We start from the raw sequence: 21449 nt of genomic DNA, 5'->3' as shown, positions 1-21449 counted from the left end.
CCAGTCCATCATTTGCTACCAAGTATACCAACAAAGAATACTTTAACCCCCACAATAAAGTGTCTCACAAGAAATAGTGAGAATACAGAGGCAGGATTTGGAGTACTAATACGGAGTACATGGTAACTATTTGAACATTACTAATGGGGATTGCTTATTGCTAATATACATTAGGTGGTTGCAAAACACTGATCTTACCCGCTGATATGGTGATTATAATAGTCTGTGGGCTGAGGTAGACACTTTATTGTGGGGGTTAAAGTATTCTTTGTTGGTATACTTGGTAGGAAATGATGGACTGGGTCTGATCTTGTGTGGCTATTTTGTGAGATTACGATTTATTATGGTGCATTATGATTACAGGTTCTGAAGATACCTAATATTGGGAGACTTTATTTTTGGTGAGTACGCAGAATTTACAGGTGTTAATTATTTATATATAATACTTTAATGACTTCAGACAGTCGGTGATTCTCATTTGTTTGGTAATGGACATACAATATTTTCCCATGCAGTAGGTGATGCATGTAAATGGTGTGGGATTCCTTTTTCTTTTCGTATTCTCTCTTTTTCACCGGGACCTTCTGACTATACTATTTTCTCTCAACTATACTATATGCTGAGTATTAATGGTTGAAGAGGGCGTCCCATTTACTTATGAGTACTATTTGTCTATTTTGGATTGCAGCCCTGAGGAAGTCAATGTGTGTATAATAATCACGACGAAACACGTGTTGGCTGCATCATTTGGAAGAAACAATTTGTCTATTGGAATTAACTTAAATGTGAAGGAATAAACGTTGTTGGAACATCCATTCTGAGATATTGGATTTGGACTGGTGCTTGTGCCAATTAAGATTTGAACGTATTTATGAATTGTTTAACTTTATAATAATTTCATTGAGTGCTCAGGAGGGAATCTGTTGGGCTATATTCCATGCTGCCTCTTTCGGGACACGTAGGTCATATGAATCGTGTTGTATTGCATCAGTTTGAATCTGGCGCTCACCACCACCTTACGCACCTTGCTGTGAATCTTAGATCATTCTTTAGGACCTAGGGCTGTGGTCATATACTGCTGCCATTTATCTTCCATCTTGATCCGCTTAGGTTGTTTGTCAGTGCAAAGAGCCCTGTATAGATGGAAGACGAGCCTGCGTCCCCCTACCATAGCCACTAGCATCACTAGTGGCACTAGGGTGTGTGAGGCTCTGGGCCTGAAGGAACATGGGCCAAAGCTGTCAGGCAGCCAACTTAGCATATGCAGGAATTGTCCCTGTCCCAAATTAAATGTTTTCTCAGCATCTCCAATAGAGATAAAGCAGCTCTCGAGATACAAATCCGACAACATGATACAGCCATCCTCCTTCCACCTCTCCACAGACCTAATCAAAGCCACTTGTGTAAATGGATAGATTAACCAGAGGTCGAGAGAAAACGGTGCCCTCCTAATTACACATTTCACCACCTTTTTACCACATTCACCCCATCAGTCGAGCTGAATGTGGTAGGTCCCCAGGTATCCACCCCACCACACATCAATAGGGCTCCTAGTTGGTGGAGACACAATAAAACACATGAGAGGGTACCTGAGAAAAGACAGTTCAAATGGAAACAACCAGGGAAAACACAGTATTAATCAGCGTAAACCACTTCCCCCGCTAGATAGTTTTACATTTGGTAATATATCCAAGAGGTACGATCGTGGAGGAGCAAGCTCGCGGACCACCCATTTTGGAATCTTTACTCGTGACACTATTTTTGACCAGGGGCCTCGCTCATTATGATTGCTGGAACTTAGCAGCCTAGAACAGCTTTATCGTGACATCACCTTGAAGTATGGGCTTTTCCTTTTTGGGCTGGCAGCAGGACAGCCTATAGACTTGCATTCTTTTAAAACATACTGCCTGTGTTGCTGTGATAATTAGATTTTATTATTATTACTGAATCATTTATCGTACTGCCTTCAGAACTGGGTCCATGTTAGCGCCCCTCCTTTGAGGATCTCCAGGTACATCATCTGTATTATCTAGACTACCTGAACATTAGTCTCCAGATACCTTTGGACCTTTTTAAAATCATCAGTGGGATGTTTCCTGCATGTGGGGACCCACTATCGTCTTTAGAATTTTTGCTTCCCTGAATCGGAACCGCTGGACAACTTGTGATTTACATTGTATAGAGCCCTGTTGTACTACAATATATGGATAAAGTGCAATAGTAACAGATGGCCTTTCTGACCACTGCTTAAATTGTGAATCCTGCACCTTGATGAAAGAGTTGTAAGTACATGGTACTTCCGAAAAGTGCATCAGTGTATTTCTTTTGTGATTTGATTTCTTTGGTGTTTTCCTTATACACTGTATTTAATGTTGTGTATATGTTTAATGTAGTTGTGTATATTATTGTATTCTCCTTTTTTTCACATTATTTTTATGTTTTTGTTATTTTAGAGACAGGTACAGCCTTTGTATGGTCTTTTAGTATATGTTTAGGGCTCCTCTATTTAGGTAAAATGCTGTTTATTGTTCACCATATGTACAATTTATAAATGTGTTTTTTAGAACAAACTTTGATAAAACAAATTAAAAACAAAAAAGAATATGTATTTTTTCTGATGATGAATGGTAAAATGATGGACGATTAGATAGATGTGCTCTGGATGGGGCGATGGGCAGGAAGGCTGAAGGGCAGAGACAGACAAAGGGAAAGAAAAAGATTAACAGGATAGACCGACAGATACATGTCATAGATAGATATCCTATTTGTAGAACAAGCACAACGAATTGGATGTATTTACGCGTTTTGAAAGTGCCTTTATGATCCATCGAAACGGGACTCATTTTATCAATGCCAGTACGTTAAAGGAAATTCAGTTGCACAGGGATTTAAACCCGCACCAATTATTCAGATCAGTAACATGAAAGGGGCGCTCATGTGCCCGCAATTGACGCCCTATATCCCCTACAACAAACACCGTTTGTATACAGGTTAGCCACTTGTGGTCGCGTGAGGAAGAAAGCCCAGTCTATACTTTCTTACTACTTCGCCCCTCTAGACCGACGCTTGCGTTATGCTGTCCTCATCGTGGTCCTCATTGGTACAGTCCATCACCGGGCTGTGGGCCTTGCAGTCACTGTTCATTTCAACCAGTAGGTTTGCGCACATTGCCTGTTATGGCCGGGCGTGTTCAGAATGGAGAAGTCCTCAAACCCCACCCCGTGACTCCGTGGAGGGCTGGAGTGTCAGAGAGCATATCACCGATCTATGACTGCCAGGGGGTCCCTCTCCCAGTCATCGTAGGGTGGAGTGAGTGACGTGGTGTCACTCTTCAGGAGAGAGTGAGGTGAATGAAGCTTTTTGACAACTCTGGATATGTGGGGCTAAGGTGAATAAGGTCCTGTTACACTACAAGACCGTATATTGTGAAGTGAATACGGCGTTAAAACACATCAGAAAGAGAGCGAAGTGAATGGGGTGTGACACCTCAAAGCAGGGGAGTGTAAGGTGAATGCGGCGTTATGATGCCTCAAGACAGGAGAGCATGGGGTGAATACATACATGTCAACCAGGTGTCTCAGGAATGAGAGCGAGACCAGATGTTTAGGAGGGTGATCCCACTAAAGTAAATTGAGAAAAAAACATTTTTGAAGAGTGAGGCTGGTTTTCCAGCAAGGCACCCTAGTACAACTCAAACCATCTTAACCCGTCCGAACACGGCGATGTGCACATCCATGCACTGCTATCTGTCCGAGTACAGTGATTCACATGCGCACTTCGACCCGAGGTGCTTGTCCCGGGGTGCCTGGTGGTGCCTGGTGGCGGGCCGCGCTGCAGGTTAGCTGCCCGAGGTGCCTGGTGGCGGCCTTAGCTGTAGGTTAGCGGCCGAGGTGGTGGTCGAAGCTGGAGGTTAGCGGACCGGGGTGCCAGGTGGCTTTCCGAGCGGCAGGTTAGCGGACCGGGTGCCTGGTGGCAGCCCGAGCTGCAGGTTAGCGGCACGAGCTGCAGGTTAGCGGCCCGAGGTGCCCGGTGGTGGCCTGAGCAGCAGGTTAGCGGCCCGATGTGCCTGGTAGTGGCCCCGAGGTGCCTGCAGGTTGGTGGACCGAGGATCCTGGTGGCGGCCTGAGGATCCTGGTAGCGGTCCTGGGGTGCCTGGTGGTGGCCCCGTTGCGGATCGTAGAGGTCGGTCTCATGCACACTGACGCTCTCAAGAAGGCCCAGTGCTGCTTCCGTGAGCCCACGTGTTTTAGTGAATAATGGAAGCCTCCATGCTGGAAATAAGTGGCACTTCTTGCTCTGGTTTCAGACGTACAGTGCTGCGCAGTCACTAAGAGCCACTACCCCGCATCTCTGGACCGCATCCAGGACCTCAGGGCCGCGGTGGATGGGTTTGCAACCAGACAACTACGGAGTTTACAGGCCACTCGCAATCCCGAGGTGCAGTTAGAAGTACAAATAGGGCAGCCGTTAGGAATTAACGATCTGTAGAGGGGAGGGGGCGGGGGGGTCACAGACGTGCATCTTTACCCGTCTGAACACAGAGATGCGCACATCCGTTCACTGCTATGTGTCCAAGTACAGCATTCACACACTCACTCAACCTGTCGGAACACAGTGATGCATTCAAGTGTACGCTGTTACCTGTTGAGTAAAGCTTGAACAGATCATGTGCGGAGTGATGCACTGCACTCTGTTACACTGAGGTCAGGTAAATGCTGCAACACTTAAACTGATCGAGAAGTAACATTTTGGGGCCAGTTTGTCCGTGCAAACATGCTGTTATACTGATGTAAAATTGCCCGTAATCTAGTATAAATGCACACTGCGGTAACGCTCCTCTGCTCCCGGGCCTGGTGTCAAAAGTGAAATAAGCGCTGTTTACGACAAGAACATCGCCGAAAGAAGCTTTTAGGGGCGGGGGAGCGGATCCCTTTGAAGCACGGCCTTGCGGCCGTGAACAGGGATGTTAATTAGGGGGGAGGAGAAGTGAGGCCGAGCCCCTGGGGAAGCAACAGATGGCTTTGATGTGGACACGCGAGGCAGATGGATGGAAAGCGCGTGCAGTAGGGGCGGAGCATATCCCTTTGAAGTGAAGCTGCTGGCGGGTCTTGCAATGATGCGAGGCAGGTGGATGCGCGTGCACGGGCACATGCACTCTTGGAAATCCGCCGATGGTTTAGCTTTCCTAAATTGCCTACTATACTCTCGTCCAATTATCGCTTGCGGGATTAATAGGACGAGACCTAAAGAAAAACCTACACCAAGCTTCACAAGATTTGCATTCACACCATCTTGGAAGTTCTCTTTTACGCTGTCAGTAAATCATTGGGCATTCGGACTTGAGCACAATTCTCTACGGCAGGGTTCTCCATAGTCTGTCCTGGAGGACCAGATCCATCCCAGATTTTTAAGATAACTACATTTATCTAAAATAGGATATGCTATAAAGCTGGCAAGGATCCAACCCTGTAGAACCAACTTTGGAGATCCCTACTCTAAGTTGAAAGGTCAAGGAACACTCACAACACTAACTTTCCTTTTTTAAAGGTTCTGTCTCCCACCCCAGTCCCTTCATACATGCACCTCAGCATTGACTTGGCATGTTCAGCTGCACTTTCACTCTTTTTGGAAATTGTGATGATAATAACACCTTTGGTTTGGATGATCCAATTCTGATGGTTACCTCTAACTGCAAAGCATGCTTCTAACTTGTAGAGCATTTCCGGGCTCCAGATTGGATCAGAGATTTTTAAGCAATAGCTCTCTATTACTGTCACGTCATGCTGCATGGTGACCTTGTATCGCCCCGGGAATGACACAGTGGAAGTGCATGTAGGAGCCACCCTCTGTCATGTTCAAAGTCCCTGGAAAAGTCACATTTCAGAGCACATAGCGAGCGCAAGAAGGCCAAGTGGGATTTGACTCCCACCACTTAGCCTTCGCAGTTTGCAAGAAGTGCAGCAGCACTCCAGAGGCTCTTCGCCTGCAAAATCTACTCCAAGCGTATGCTGCTGTGCTCTGGCAGTTGTCGACCCCCGCGGCAGAGGCATTGAAGGAGGAAATATTGCAGATTTTCGAGATACTACCCGCTCCTTCACGAGCCCTTTCGGGCCACTTGGAGCTTCATGGGCCTCCAGTCACACCTCTGCGGTGGACCCTTCCCCAGCCCCAACCATCTTCATGGGACCAGTTACCAGACCCATAGCATCCCCTCTTGACAGTGCAGGCCCGACCTACCATACCAGCTCAGACCCAGCGTGACTTTACCTCAAATCAGACCTATGTCACACTAGGAAATCACTACGGGACAACCAACCATGGCTGAGCCTGATTACCAGACTTTTCAATGCCATCAGTATTACCGGAGACTAGAAACCCTGTTGGGCTCCAATTTAGATGGCAATCCAAGACTTACTGATTATCAGTGTTGAGTATTGTTTTAGAAGGATACATTTGTGCTAAATTTAAGGGTTTGACTGCAACCCAGTGAACAGCGCACACAAGTTACCATACTTGTAGTAGTACTTCTTTTGATTAGACACTTGGACTGACAGCAAGTGTATCGCTGTAGCACCACAAAGTAATCCGTATGCGTTTAAATATTTTGAGAAAGCAAGTATAAATAGGTGTGCTCCTCCAACACCTTATCTCTAATCCAAGACTTACAACAGGTTATCCACTATGGTGAGAACAAGGCAAATTTCTCACTCCTCACTATACTGATGAAGGGCTTTATTTCAACCTGCAGAAGGCAAGTGGGGTTAGATGTCTTTCCAGACAGTGAGCTTGACTCTCCACTTGTATTCTATGGTGGTTGTGGTGTGTAGAGGAGCGGATTTTCTCGGCCTACAGCTGTCTACTGTTGAAACTAAATCAGATTTACTGATGGAAACCTTCCAAACAGGGTTGACCTCCAGTGATGCCCTGTTGCCCTTTAACAAGGCATTCTCAGGCACTCCTATGACCACTTAGATGAAACCATGCTTAGCTCCACCAGTGAGATTGCCTGTCTCCAAACTACACAGACCAGTCCCTGGTGACCCAACATTCCTCAACACGATGCTGGATAGTCTAGAGGTGCAGATGTCAGCCAGTAAAGTGAATTCCAGTGCCTTTCCTACCAGCCCAGTTACAGAGAAATCTATATTCATTAAGCCTTCAGAAAAAAAATGTATTCTTCAACCAACCTAACTTTACATTCACTAATTGCAATCTTTCTGCTGGGAAGGTACACCAGTGCTTTGTGGGACTTGGTAAATGAAATCTTACCAGCTGTGTTAGAGGACCGCAAAGTTAATTTTGCCTAAACTATCAGGCAAACTACATGCTGTTTGCTGGCTTTGATACGATCTCCTGTGTGTCACACCATTGGCATCAACGTAGTGCTTAGACTCCACTCTTGGATGGATACAATTGGACGTTTGGTGAGTTTTCTATGCTCCCCGGATGGACATGCCCTTCGATGGCTCTGTACTTTCGGGGACAAGGCCATCTGCATTATTGAGAGTAAAGGAGGGTCATATTACAGCCAATGTCACCACCAATGGCAGAAATTCAGGGGTTACTTAAGAGGTCTGGTATAAAGGTAGCAAAAGCATTCCCTGCCCTACAGCAACCAAGCCAGTGGTTTTGCAGTTCCAGAGACCTCACACAACCACAGGGACAGCAATCCTCTTCCTCCTTTTCTTCTGCTGCAGCTGCCACCAGACTGCTTTAATTTTCCCGTCCAGAATATCAACCAGACTGTAGGGGATCAGGATTAGATTTATCCTTCTTGATAGGAAATCAATCATGTTGGGTCAAAGGGTATTGCGAATTCTTCAAAGGGACCACGCTCTACATTTTATTTTTTCCCTGAGCTCTATTCACTACCATGTAAGTATCACACCGCCTGACCATGCCACAGTTGTTCTTCAGGAAGTCCACTTTCTGGCCAAGGCTGCCATTAAGAGGGTGCCAGAAGGAGAGAGAGGCGAGGGTTTTATTCTTGCTACTTCCTCATGCCCAAGAGCGATGCAGGTATCCTTTCTAGATCATAGGCCTTTGAATGCCTACTTGTGGAAGGAGAATTTTAAAATGCTCACTCTGGCTTTGCTTCTTTCCTCTCTAGACCCAGGACACTGGATGGTGTCCTGCGACTTGCAGGATACTACATGTGTTTCATAGTAGCGTCCAAACACTTCCAGTGTACAACTGTAACGTTTGACCTCATCTCGACCCCCTCAAGGGGTTCACTAAAGGGATGGCGATGGTCACAGCCCATATTTGGAGCTGCAGGGATACATATATTTCTGTCCTCTGACTGGCTGCTCAAGACGGACTCAAATCAGTTAAGTTAAGGACCACCTACTGGCCTCTCTGGGGCTTTCCATCAGTGAACCGAAGTCCCAAATGATGCCTCTGCAAAGGATTGCCATTATAGGGACTATTCTGGACACTGACATTCAAGGCCTTTCCACCACCACAGCAACTTCAGCACATTCTGTATATGAGCCTGATGTGTCGTATGTGGGGGTCACATGGAGGATGTGAAAATCGGAGATATATGGCCTCCAACGGATTGCTGAGTCTACATCAATCTGTTGGAGCTTTGGGCCATCTGGCTGATGCTCAAAGCATTCCTACTGACCAGCAAAGTAAGGATGGTGCAGGTTCTCGCAGACCACACAACCCCAATATGGTATTGAGGCCGGCAGATCTTGTTTGGGTCCTTGGTCCCGTGTCTGAGAACTCTGCACGTTTGGAGATGACGAGCCAGCAGGGAATCTTCCTGGTGACCAATTACCTGGCATGATACCTGCACACCAGAGCAGACAAATTGAGTATACGTCAGCTGTCTGCCCACAAGGGGAGTCTACAGCTGGCTCAAGACCCCTTTCACCTTTTGGGGTGGGTGTGCTGTGGTTTGATCTTTTCACCACCTCTGAAAGTGCACTGTCAGGATTAATGTGCACTGGAATTTCCACTTGGCGATGCTTTCCTGCGATTACTTCTTTTGCCTTGCATTCTGAAGAAAGTCAGGACAAACGGTACCCAAGTCATTTTGCTTGCCCCGAATTGGGCCAGAAGAGTGATATTTATTTGATATTTGAGTCCGAGCATTTGCCATCTGATTGAGTCTACCCCATCACAAGTTGCAGGGGAGGGTCCTGCACCAGAATCTCCACAACCTACACCTCCATGCATGGAGATTGAATGGCTGCCTTGATATGCTGTTTTGATTTGCTGTCAGAGGTAGTGGAAGTAATACTTGCAGGCAGAAATTGTTATACCTAGTCTCTCTATTCAGGACGCTGGGAAAGGTTTGTGATCTGGTATATGGCCCGTAATCTTGATACTCCTTGGGCATAATTTTCAGTTTTTATATTTGGCCAAGCAAGACTTTTTATATTTGGCCCAGCAAGACTTTACAGTTGCATGTTGGTCCTTTTTGTTTTGTGTTTTTTCAAATCACCTATTGTGGTGAAAAGCCACACGCATCTCCCCTTGAAACACATAATCTCTCGATAGGACCTTAATTTGTTTCTCACTTTCCTCATCTGCATGCTATTTGAGGAAATGCACATATTTTCTTGTAGCTGTTGACTATTAATACAGTTTTCCTCATTGCTCTAACCTCTGCATGTCGTGTTTTTGAGCTGCAAGAACTGTCATTTCAGCCTTTGTGCACCTTTTTCTTTCCAAACAAATTGGTGCTGATTACCCAGGGTACCTTTCATGCAGCATAATCTATCACTCTTCTGTCTGTTTTTTTTCATTGCCACATCCCCTCATTGTCATGACCCAAAGAGAGTCCTCAGTTTTTAATTTGAACACATGAGAGCTTGTTGTGCCAATGATCAACTGTTTGTAGGTTTTGCTGGTGCTTAAAATTGAAGGCAGAAGAGGACTCTGTCAAGTTGAATCGTCCTGTGCATAAATGTATTTCCCTGCTCAAGAAGGAAACACTGAAAGCATATCGTCTCATTCCACCAAGGATAAGGCCGCACAAAGGCTTTAGTGAGGATGTGTTCCTATATTAGACATCTGTCAGACTGCAACATGGGCATCAGTGCATACATTCACCAAGCTGTACTGCCTGATCCTCATAGAGTGCTATTTTGCGTGCTTGGTCCTGCAGGATGTTTTAGTTTGAATCCACTACTCATATTTTCTACCTGTTGGAATGCATGACATGGATGTCTGTTCTATTGGTGTGGAATTTGTGATTAAAAGCATCCATCAGAAGAACAAGTTACTTACCACCACAGTGTTTCTGGTGGATACTCTTTCTAACCAGATTCATGCCCTCCTGACTTCCCATTCTGTTAATTGAATATTTCCTTTAAAAAAAAAAAAAGGTACTCAGCTAGAATTCAGTCCACTGTCACCTGCAGTTTGTCGCTGCTGATCCATGTCTCAGGGTGTGGAAATAGAACAATGCAAACACTGACAGCAACATGAGGGGGTGCCTATAAGCAGCATCAATCAATTTATAGGGTGGTGCGAGGTTGCCGCAGAGCTACGTAGCACCATCTGGCAGTGCTTGGGAGCTATTGTATGAAAATCTTGATCTAGTCTGGTCCCGGGAAATATTATACAGGTGAGGAGTCTGTTTATTGTATACACCAGAAAAAGTACTACTGAAGGTAAGTAACATGTTCAATTGGTAGCCCTTTGTGAAGGTTTGTAGCACCCGCTCGCCATTTATTTCTCTCTAACTATAGTAGTTTACCCCTAAAATACAACTGTTCACTTAGCTGACATGATTCTTGTTTGATTTCTCTGTTACTTCTATTATCTTTTCCAAAAGGTATTAACATGTTTTCCTCACTTATATTGTTTTTAATAAGTTACAGGTTATGGGTATTATCTGCAAAGATGCGTTTTTCCCATTCTAATCTTGCCCCAGTGCTTGCTTCTTTGAAATGGATAGGTCCTAATTTGGACATTGTAGTAGTCTACTGATTTTTCCTTCGCTTCTTGTCCCTAGGTCAATAGTAAGTAATACAGATCAGAAATCCTATTATTACTTTAAGATTTTCTTGCTTGCCTATGAGTCATCTGTGTGGTTCAGGTCAGCATCATGTAGCTGTGTAAATAGCTGTTTCCTAGTTGAGATCATTATAAATGGTTTCATGCAGTATGTCCTCCTGCTTTAACTGTCCAGTTTGTTTTATTGCATTGTTGCACTGCATGGATTTGCTGAAGGTGTTGACATTGAATTTGCTTTATTGGAACAACGCAGTTGAAATGTAGTGTGTTTCAAAATAACTTCATATTGTGTTTCTGCTCTTTTCAATCTTTTGGTGCTCTCCTTCAGTTGAGGGGTATTTGGATTTGTTGATCAAAAATACTTATATTCAAATAAAAATATGCTTTTGTTTTTAGGTATCTGGACAAGAAAATTCCCCAAGAGGACAGAGAACTTTATCAGTGCCGATTTGGCCTGAAAGTTTGGGCATCTCAGACAGCTGTGTATATGAGCAACTTCAGAAAAGTGAAAGTCCAGGTGAGATGACTTTTAATAGGCATTATGTAAAATTATGGGATTGAAAGAAAAGGTAGTACAATAAATATAATTGGTAGACTGTTTAAGGATTCAGAGAGTAACGTCAATTTTTCACTCCAAATCTAGTTTTAGAAAATGTAAAACCATAAACTTATAATATAAGATAGTGCAGTGGACAGCCAGGAAAGAAACTGATGTCGGCTGTGCAGGGTTGGTGGCTATATTCTGCTACGGCCAGACCGGGTAGACCTGTAGCAGCAGAAAACTACCTACCGGTGTGGCACCTAATTGCAGAAAATCTCCGGATTCGATTTCGCATCTGAAGATTTTCACAAAATGAGTAATCTGCAGTTGGAAAGAATATTCACCCGAAATGGCGTTAGCAGCCAGTGCAGTAGTTAAATCCGCTTTTGCAGCTGTACATAGGCTGAGGCAAAGGAAAAGGCAGACTGGTCCAGCACCCCTCCTCCTCTCTGTCTTTCCCTGCATCACCTGGAAAGCTGTTTAGTTTCCCCCTTACTGGAACACATGCAACATTTTGCGGGAGTGTCTTTCTTTCTGCAGGCCTGGTATGTGTAACATCAGATCAGATTCATTTCTACAAGCACCTAATCACATTGCCCCTCTGCCCTGATTCCCATCTGTTGGAGGATCACCTTTGGATCCTGCTGCAGGAGGTAGCAGTCCTGTTGCAGAATGGAGTGGAGGATTTGGTTTCAGAGCAGGAATGTGGGCAGTGACTCAAGTTCCAGTATTTCCTGTTTCCCAAGGCAGATGCCAGTCTGCATCAAATCCTAGATTTTAGGCTCTTGCGCCTTGAACTTTCACCTGTATAGGTAAAGGCCCGAGATCCTGTCCCTCATTCAGGTACTTGTTTGTGATTGGAGTGGGACACTGGCTTGAGTCCTTAGTCTTGTTGTATTCACATTTTCTCATACCAAACCGAGTGTTTACTAGAGGTACATGTAAATCGTAGTGGTTCTACCCACTACTACTTCGTAGTCTGGACTGACATCAGTACCTTGAAACTTCAAGAAGGTGATCTTGTTAGTTGCAGGACATCTGTGCAGGTTGAGGATTACTATGTTCCTGGACCTCGATGATTGAATGCTCAAAGAAGGCTTGCCCCAACTGGTGTCTCACCATCTACAGGTAACACCACGACTTAGTATTTTTCATCAACCTGCCCAAATCTTACCTAGTGCCCTCATAATTCCTCCTGTTAATAGAGGCACCAGTAAACACCCCATCTTTGAGAGTCTTCCCTGCTCATTCTTAGGGTTCAGGATAAGATTCTAATGTTGCTGGAGGAGACTCAAGTTCCAGTCCTGATGGTTCTTCACCTTCCAAGTCTGTTGGCTTTCTACTTTTCAGTGGTCAAAGGCACACACTGGCAAATTATGGCACTCCAGTGGTGCCTTCATCAGCAGTGGTTCCATCATGGGCGTGGCTTATTGGATACCATCAGAATCACTCTAGACACTGCAGCTGACTTTGTCTGGTGGTTTGTGAGAATCTGGACTAGGGGATGCCCTTCTGCCCTCCAGTAGTAGTGGCCACAGTAGTGAAGGATATATCTACAGTTGAATGGGGTGTGCAAGTGGAGTAACTGGCGATCGAAGGCCTCTGCTCTCCAGAGGAGCAGGTTGTGCAAATCAACCTGCTCGTGCTGTTGGCACTTCGCCTGGCCCTGAAGGCATTCCTGCCCTCTCTTCTCAGCCGATCTATTCAGTTCCTGGCTGGCAAAACAACTTTGTAATATGTAAACATCATGCCTCTGCTAAGAAGCTCTGCAGCTTTGTACCAGAGTGCGGGGAAATCTGGTTGGTTGCCAACATTCTGGCAGGCACTCTGAACACTAAATGATAGCTTGAGTTGCTGTAAGCTTGCCAAACCACAAGTAGTATTACCATTCGGAGGTCGTTAAAGATCTCTTTTCCTGTGGGGCACACCTCAGATGAACATCTTTGCAACTTCTAGGAATGTACACTTTCCACAGTTCTTTGTCCTTCAGTTTCCATAGGAGATGCGTCTTAGTTGATGTTGGATTTTCTGCATCACAAAATTTTCCCCATACCCTTAATACCTCGGGTACTGAGGAAACGGCTCGAAGTCTGGCCCCAAGCCATTCGGATCACCCACCACTGGTCAAGGATGGTGTTATGCTGACGTCCTCTCCCATTATCGCCACTTCATCTGCTTCTAAAATCTGATCACCACTCCCAGGTGATGGTACAGATGCTACACTTCAGCCTACAGAGCCTGCACCTTCATCCCTGAAGATTGAGTTTCTTTCATTTGTTGCCGAAGGTGGCAGGCAAGTTTCAGCTCATTGCCTCTCCACAAAATCTTTCTATTTAAGAAGTTGGAATTGATTTGTCCGATGGTGTACAGAATAAGATGTTGACCTGCTGAAGACACATCCATCAGTTTTTTTGCATTTTGTCCTGTTTCCCAGCAGGACTGTGCAGTGGACACTGTCAAAGGCTACATTGCAGCCCTTTGTCTTCTTGACCACTCTTTCTTGTCCCCAGTTGTCCTCAGATTTTTTTAAGGGGCTCCGTATATATTTTCTCCCACACACTTTGTGATGTACAGTGGGACTTTGTATCTAATTTAAACATTTTTCATTTGTTGTCAGTTGAGGTTGCTGACTCTTAAACCAGTTCTTCTTGTGAACCATCACTTTAGTAAGTTGCAAGTGCTGTGTCTGCCTTCCATTCACCTTTGAAGGTGAAATGGTGACCCCTTCTAGTTGGGCAATCCATTACTCTTTCCACTTTATTCCCACAGCACCTTCTCACTAAGGAGGAGGTGCTGGATCCTCGTAGTATGGTCTTTTATTACTTCAAACATGCTAAGAAAATGAGGTCTGCCAACCAACTCTTCACTCGGTATGAAGGGAGTTAACAGTGCAGGGCAGCCTAGAAGAAAAGGATGTTATCACATTGGACTGTCCTGTGCATTCAAATGTGCTACACTCGAGCCAAAAAGGAACCCCTGAAAGGAATCAGTCCTTATTCCAGCAGAGCGAAGTTCTGAACGTCACAATATGCCAAGGGTATTCCATTGGCTGAGATTTGAAAATGTAGCGCTATGGGGTTCCCTTCACACTTTTGCAAAAACCCTTTGCTTGGGCTCTGAAGTTAGAGGATGGGCATTTCACTTGTACCCTGTTTCAGGATTTCCTTCTCTGACTATGCCGTCAGACCCACCACCCTGAAGATGGGAACTCATGTTGTATCTATTCAAAAAGGTCAGAAATCTGCATGTAAAATTATCTGTAAGAAGAATAAGTTACTTACACTCAGTAACAATCTTTCTGGTGGATACTGTGTCTACCTGCACATTCCTCACCGATCCCACCTGCCCCTTATCTAAAGGATGGTCTTAGGGTACTGCAGTTACTAGGGTAGGAAGAATATCCGCCAGAAAGATAATTTTTAAACGTAAATAATATTATTTTTGTAACTAGACGCCTTCTCAAACCTTTCCAGTTAGTTAGCTAAAGCAGCGATGGATATTGATGGAGACTTCAAGGTACGGGGGACATCATCCGCAAACAGATTAAGCTTGTGCTCCTCCGAGCAAAACCATACACCTTTGACCTATTATGTCAGACTAGAAGGTCTGTACTGAGAATGACCAATAAGGATAGAAGGCACCTCTACCTAGTGTCAAGATGTCCGACGTATGGCTGTTGAGCATAATGTGCCCACAGGCATCTTATTACCATTATCATAGAACTAAATTTCCATCCAAAATCTACATTTTCTATCACTAGTTGGAGGAATGGCCAGTCAACATGGGGAAAGGGTTTTTCGGCATCCAGGGGAATCCATACTGCTGGGATTTGTTTTCTTCTTACTTTCTCTGTCAAATGAAGTGTTCGAGGCATGTGGGCTGCTGAATTCATATCTGTGCATAGATCGCTGCCTAGTGTTGGGTCCGGATGATTGCACATTGTTGTCCTGGAAGAGTCTTCGAAGTATCACGAGATAGGTGGCTCCTCCCTCGGACTACAGTGCGCATGGGCATCCTCTCCATCCTTAGATTGTTTTTTTCCACCATTGGGTTCGGATGTACTTTCCAGCACTCCAAGTTCGGAATCAAGACAAACTGTTCTAAAGGCCAAAAGGCCTTCGGCTTTGTCGGTATTGTTCTCGATCGGTACCGATAACCTTCTTCACCATTTGCTTGCACTCCGGTCGTCGAATCGGGCCGTTAGGCCTTCTTGACGCCACGTGGACCGACGTTCGATGAACGAAGTCCATTCAAAAACTGCCCGCAGTGCAACTCGAAGTTCCCGCACACAGATAAGCATTCCGTGTGCAACAAATGTTTATCTCCAGATCATAATGAAGATAATTGCCTAGCTTGTGCCCAGTTCCGGTCCAAAAAGACTATCCGGAATCGACGGGCGGCAAGGCAAGAAATGCAGAGGTTGGCACCAGAGCCTGAGAATATCTTCGACGACGAGGAAGAACTAGTGGACGCCAAAGACTCGGATCGAGAGGAAGATCAATACTCCAAGCACGACTCTGAATATTATATCGACGACGAAGAACAAATCGTCGATGTTGAAGAATACGATCAAGATATCGTAGCTGTCGAAGACGACTCCGATGACAGCGCCCCATACAGACACTACCCCAATATCAGGGACTCAGGTCGAGGCATCGCCAACAGGCCTTAGCCAAGATCAAAATACTGGTTCTACAGCCCTGCCATACCGCCCGGCTAAGCACATACAAAAAGAGCCTTCTGAGACACGTAATCCAAGGCCGGTTCCATCGAAACCGAAACTCATCGACACGACAGTCTTCGGTCCGAACGTCGTCAAACTGAAGGTGATAAAGCCAAAGGGCGCCGACCCGAAGGCCACGGTTCCATATACACCTTTGAAGCCAAAGGCCGGCGAATCTACCTCGAAGCCAAAGCCCGTCGACTCGAACAAATCGGGTTCGACGGTCGAAAAAGGAAAGAAGCCTGTCGAAGGCAAAAGGGCTACGCCCAAGGCGGTCGTCGAACCGAAACCGAAGGTAGACCATACCAAATCGGTCGAGCCGAAGCCCATTGATCGAAACAGGGGCATCTATCCAAAGCCGCAGGCTCCGAAGACAACTCTACCACCTAAACAAGTTACCGAACCGACGAAACCGCTCGGTCCGAAAACAGTGGCGAAACCTGTAAAAGACGTCGGAAAGCCTCCAAAACAGATCCAGGTACCAAAAGCGGTCGAACCGATTTAAAAGCATCGAACCGAAGAAAGTCAAACCAAAAACTACGGTGCCAAGGCAAAAGACTGTGGAAGAGGAGATCATCCATCCAGACCCCTCCACAGAAGATCAGTCAAAACTATATATTGACCCAAATACGGGGAAAGTGACTGTTTAGAGAAGAAAGAAAAGACCAGTGCCTACTGAAGACTTTTCTAAAATTCCACTCAAAAAGAAGACTGTGCTACCTCTCCTATTCTTTTCCAACCGATCTCTCCAGCTATGCCTGCTACTCCTTATGGACCATACTCACCTGCACGCTCTGACTACAACCCAGATGAAGATCAGGATGCAAATGTGGGTTTTGGATATCCACAAAACCCATATGTAGACCCCAATACACAGCCATGGGGGGGTGGAGGTGAGCCAGACACTGAGGGGGCTCTACCCATTACAGACCCTACTGTATACCCAGCTAAGCATTCACCCACAGAAGACAGAGTGGCTTTTAACTCCTTAATAGACAGAGCAGCAAGCTACCATAATTTAGACATGCATTCTGATGCGATAGAAGAGGACTTTCTATTTGATACGCTAGCAACATCAGAAAGAAGTGTTAAAACTATCCCGATGTTAAAGGGCGTCCTAAAGCACGCAAATGACAAATTCAAAACTACTGCTAGAGCACGTGTCATCAACCCTAGAATAGAGAAGAAGTATAAGGCTGCACCAGTAGACCCTACATACATCAGGGGACAACTGCCTTTAGACTCATTGGTGGTATCCAACGCACGAAAGCGTGCTAATTCACAAACTGGAGAGGCTCCTCCTCCTGACAAGGAGTCCAAGATTTTAGAAGCATCAGGCAAACGAGTAGCAGCTCAAGCAGTAACCTCATGGAGAATAGCCAATACACAGGCCTTGCTGGCCAGATATGACCGGGTGCACTATGATACTTTAGAGGGACTTCTCCAATACTTACTTGAGCCTTACAAGGAGCAGGCAGATGAACTGATACAAGAGGGAAAGCTCATCACCAATGCCTTCATTAAGTGGGCTCTAGACGCGGCAGATAAAGCTGCCAGATCCATCAACACAAGCGTACTGCTTAAAAGGCACGCATGGCTTCGCATATCTGGATTTAAGAACGAAGTACAGGCCACAATTCTTAAGCAGCCTATAAATCCAGATTTCTTGTTTGGTCCAGCAGTTGACTAAATTCTGGACAAAATGAAAAAGGACACCGAAACGGCAAAGTCCATGGGAGCTCTTCAGTCTCAACAACACAGAAGCTCCTTTCGTCGCTTCAGTTATAGAGGAGGAGCGCGAGGTCACACATCGCAGCAATCCACCACTTACAAAACTAATACGCAATCCACATACAATACAAACACAAACAGGGGTGGATACAGAGGAAATAATACCAAGGGCAGAGGTTGTGGAGGCAATGCCACTAGATCCTCCACTAACACCAAACAGTGACTTCTTGGCACTACCCCCAGACCATATAACACTGGTCGGGGGAAGACTACAACAATTCCTGCCAGTCTGGTTAAACACCACTACAGACAGGTAGGTCAGGCAAATTATCCAACATGTCTATTGCCTAGAACTCACGTCAACACCACCCAACATACCACCCGTGCACCGTCCAATGTCACAGGAACATATAACATTACTGCAGCAAGAGGTCATCCGTATGCTACAAAGGGGGGGCCATAGAACCAGTCCCACTCAAACACCAAGGAACGGGAGTATACTCACTATACTTCCTCATTCCAAAAAAGGACGGGCCTCTCAAGCCAATATTGGACCTCAGGCCCCTCAACCTGTACATTTTATCAGAGCATTTTCATATGCTCACTCTAACAAGTCTTACCACTGCTTCGCCAGGGAGACTTCCTAGCAACTCTAGACCTCAAAGACGCATACTTTCATATACCAATACACCCTGCTCACAGAAAGTATCTGAGGTTTACTATTCAAGGACAGCACTACCAGTTCAAAGTCCTACAATTTGGTGTAACAGCTCCACGGGTGTTCACCAAATGCCTAGCAATAGTGGTGGCACATCTCGGGAGACAACACATTCATATGTATCCATATCTGGACGAGTGGCTAATACACGCGCCATCAGCCCAGCAATGTGCCAGCCACATGTCAAAGACCATTCATCTCCTGCACAGCCTAGGCTTCTCGCTAAACTACCCGAAGTCGCACCCGCAACCCTCCCACGTCCAACAGTACCTGAGAGCAACAATAGATACACTAGCAGCGAAGGCATATCCGAACGCAGCACGAATAAACGGAATGCAAATCCAAAAGTTCAGACCTCAACACTCATTGCCAGCTTTAGTGTTTATGCAACTCATAGGCATGATGGCCTCGTGCATATTCATAGTCCCTCATGCCAGGTTACACATGCGTCCGCTCCAGGAGTGCCTAGCAAGGCAGTGGAACCAGGCTCAGGGGCAATTACGGGACCTAGTGTTGGTGACCAGTCGAGCATACAACTCTCTGCATTGGTGGAATCCACAAAACCTTTGCAAAGGACGACTGTTCCAAGAGCCTGTCCCACAAATAGTGATCACAGCGGACGCATCCCTGCTAGGCTGGGGAGCCCATGTCCTGCATTACACAGTTCAGGGACTATGGACTATACAACAGAAAAAGATGCACATCAACCTTCTGAAGTTGACGGCGGTCTTTCTAGCCCTAAAAGTATTCAAAAAACACTTATGCAACAAGACTGTGTTGATCCGGACAGATAACATGACCGCTATGTATTATGTTCATAAACAAAGAGGAACACACTCCCCACAGCTGTCGCTCCTAGCTCAAAATATGTGGAAACGGGCCATTCAGAGGAACATGTTTCTCATGGCAGAACACCTCCAAGGCAAACACAATCAAATAGCCGACCTGCTCAGCAGGCACAGTCAACAGATGCACGAATGGGAGATTCACCCCAATGTGCTCCAACCATTTTTCCGGCAGTGGGGACAACCGGAGATAGATCTGTTTGCCACAAGCGAAAACGCAAAGTGCCAGTACTTTACCGCCAGGTTCCCACATCCGCAGTCGCAGGGCAATGCGATATGGATGAACTGGTCAGGCAAATTTGCGTACGCTTTTCCCCCAGCTCCATTAATACAGCTAGTGGCACGCAAAATGCGCCAACATTCTCTGACGCTAATCCTAGTTGCTCCCACATGGGCGAGGCAACCATGGTACACAACGTTCCTAGAACTGTCAGTGGTGCCTCATCAAAGACTGCGACTAACACCCAGTCTTCTAACTCAGAACCATGGCGAAATCCAACACCCAGTCCCGCAACAGCTGAACCTGGCGATCTGGCTCCTGAAATCCTAGAGTTTGGATACCTGAACTTGCCTCCAGACTGCATGAATATTATCAAAGAGGCAAGAAGACCCACTACCAGGGCATGTTATGCAGCTAAGTGGAAACGCTTCGTCATTTACTGCAGTAACAACGACATAAACCCATTAGACGCTTCGACACAAAACATAATTTGCTATCTCTTGCACCTACAACGTTGCAATTTGGCCTACTCATCCATCAAGATACATCTAGCTGCATTAGCAGCATATCTCCAAAACAGGCAACACCTTTCGCTATTTAGAGTGCCAGCAATTAAAGCATTTATGGAGGGACTTAAACGAGTAATTCCCCCAAGGCACCCACCTTCACCAGTCTGGAATGTAAACATCGTTTTAACCAGACTTATGGGACCACCTTTTGAACCACTACACTCATGCGAACTACAATTTCTTACTTGGAAGGTGGCTTTCCTTATTGCCATTACTTCACTTAGAAGAGTTAGTGAGCTGCAAGACCTAACTATTCAAGAACCATTCATTCAAGTACATGCGAATAGAGTAGTTCTCAGAACAAACCCTAAATTCATGCCAAAAGTGGTATCCCATTTTCATATAAGTCAAACAATCGACCTGCCAGTGTCCTTTTAAAACCCACATACAGTTGCTGAAAGGGCCTTGCATACTCTAGATGTCAAAAGAGCTGTGCTTTACTATATAGATAGAACTAAGGCATTTCGAAAGACAAAACCGTTGTTTGTTGCTTTCTCACCACAACACAAAGGCAACCCTATTTCAAAATCAGGTATAGCCAGATGGATCGTTAAGTGCATTCAGATATGCTACTTAAAGGCAAAACGCACCTTAACAGTTCCCCCTAGGGCGCATTTTACACGCAAACTAGGGGCATCCATGGCTTTCCTAGGAAAAATTCCTTTACACGAAATTTGTAGAGCAGCCACATGGACAACCATACATACATTTACCAAACACTACTGTGTAGATGTACTTTCCAAACAGCAAGCTGCTGTAGGACAGGCTGTTCTCAAAACTCTTTTTCAGACTGCTGCAGCTGGCACGGGCAACCACCGCTAAGAGAGATACTGCTATACATTCTATGCACAGATATGAATTCAGCAGCCCACATGCCTCGAACGGAATATGCTACTTACCAGTATGCATCTGTTCTTGGCATGTAGGGCTGCTGACATTCATATCTCCCACCCGCCTCCCCGGTGCCTGTCGCAGCTGTAGCATTCACTTTTTGAATGGCCATCTCTTACTATACTATACTCCATCTCTGCCACAATGGCGAAAAACAATCTAAGGATGTATGCCCATGCCCACTGTAGTCAAAGGGAGGAGCCACCTATCTAGTGATACTTCGAAGACTCTTCCAGG

At 45.5% G+C, this 21449-nt stretch overlaps 1 protein-coding gene across 5 annotated transcripts in view; it reads left to right on the top strand.

Annotated features, from left to right (window-relative positions):
• Nucleotides 1-21449, top strand: part of ANGEL2 (angel homolog 2) — a 387853-nt gene that overhangs the window by 234429 nt on the left and 131975 nt on the right. For all 5 annotated transcript variants that reach the window (XM_086927870.1, XM_086927871.1, XM_086927872.1 and 2 more), the window contains one exon: nt 11371-11491. In XM_086927870.1, the coding sequence (XP_086783996.1) occupies nt 11371-11491 (121 nt within the window). The remainder of the gene's footprint in view (nt 1-11370; nt 11492-21449) is intronic.

This window comes from Lissotriton vulgaris, chromosome 6 (genome assembly GCF_964263255.1).
Source record: "Lissotriton vulgaris chromosome 6, aLisVul1.2, whole genome shotgun sequence".
In the NCBI taxonomy this organism is placed as follows: Eukaryota; Metazoa; Chordata; class Amphibia; order Caudata; family Salamandridae; genus Lissotriton; species Lissotriton vulgaris.
Note: the sequence above shows the minus strand (reverse complement) of the source record. Positions and strands in the feature narration are given on the sequence as shown.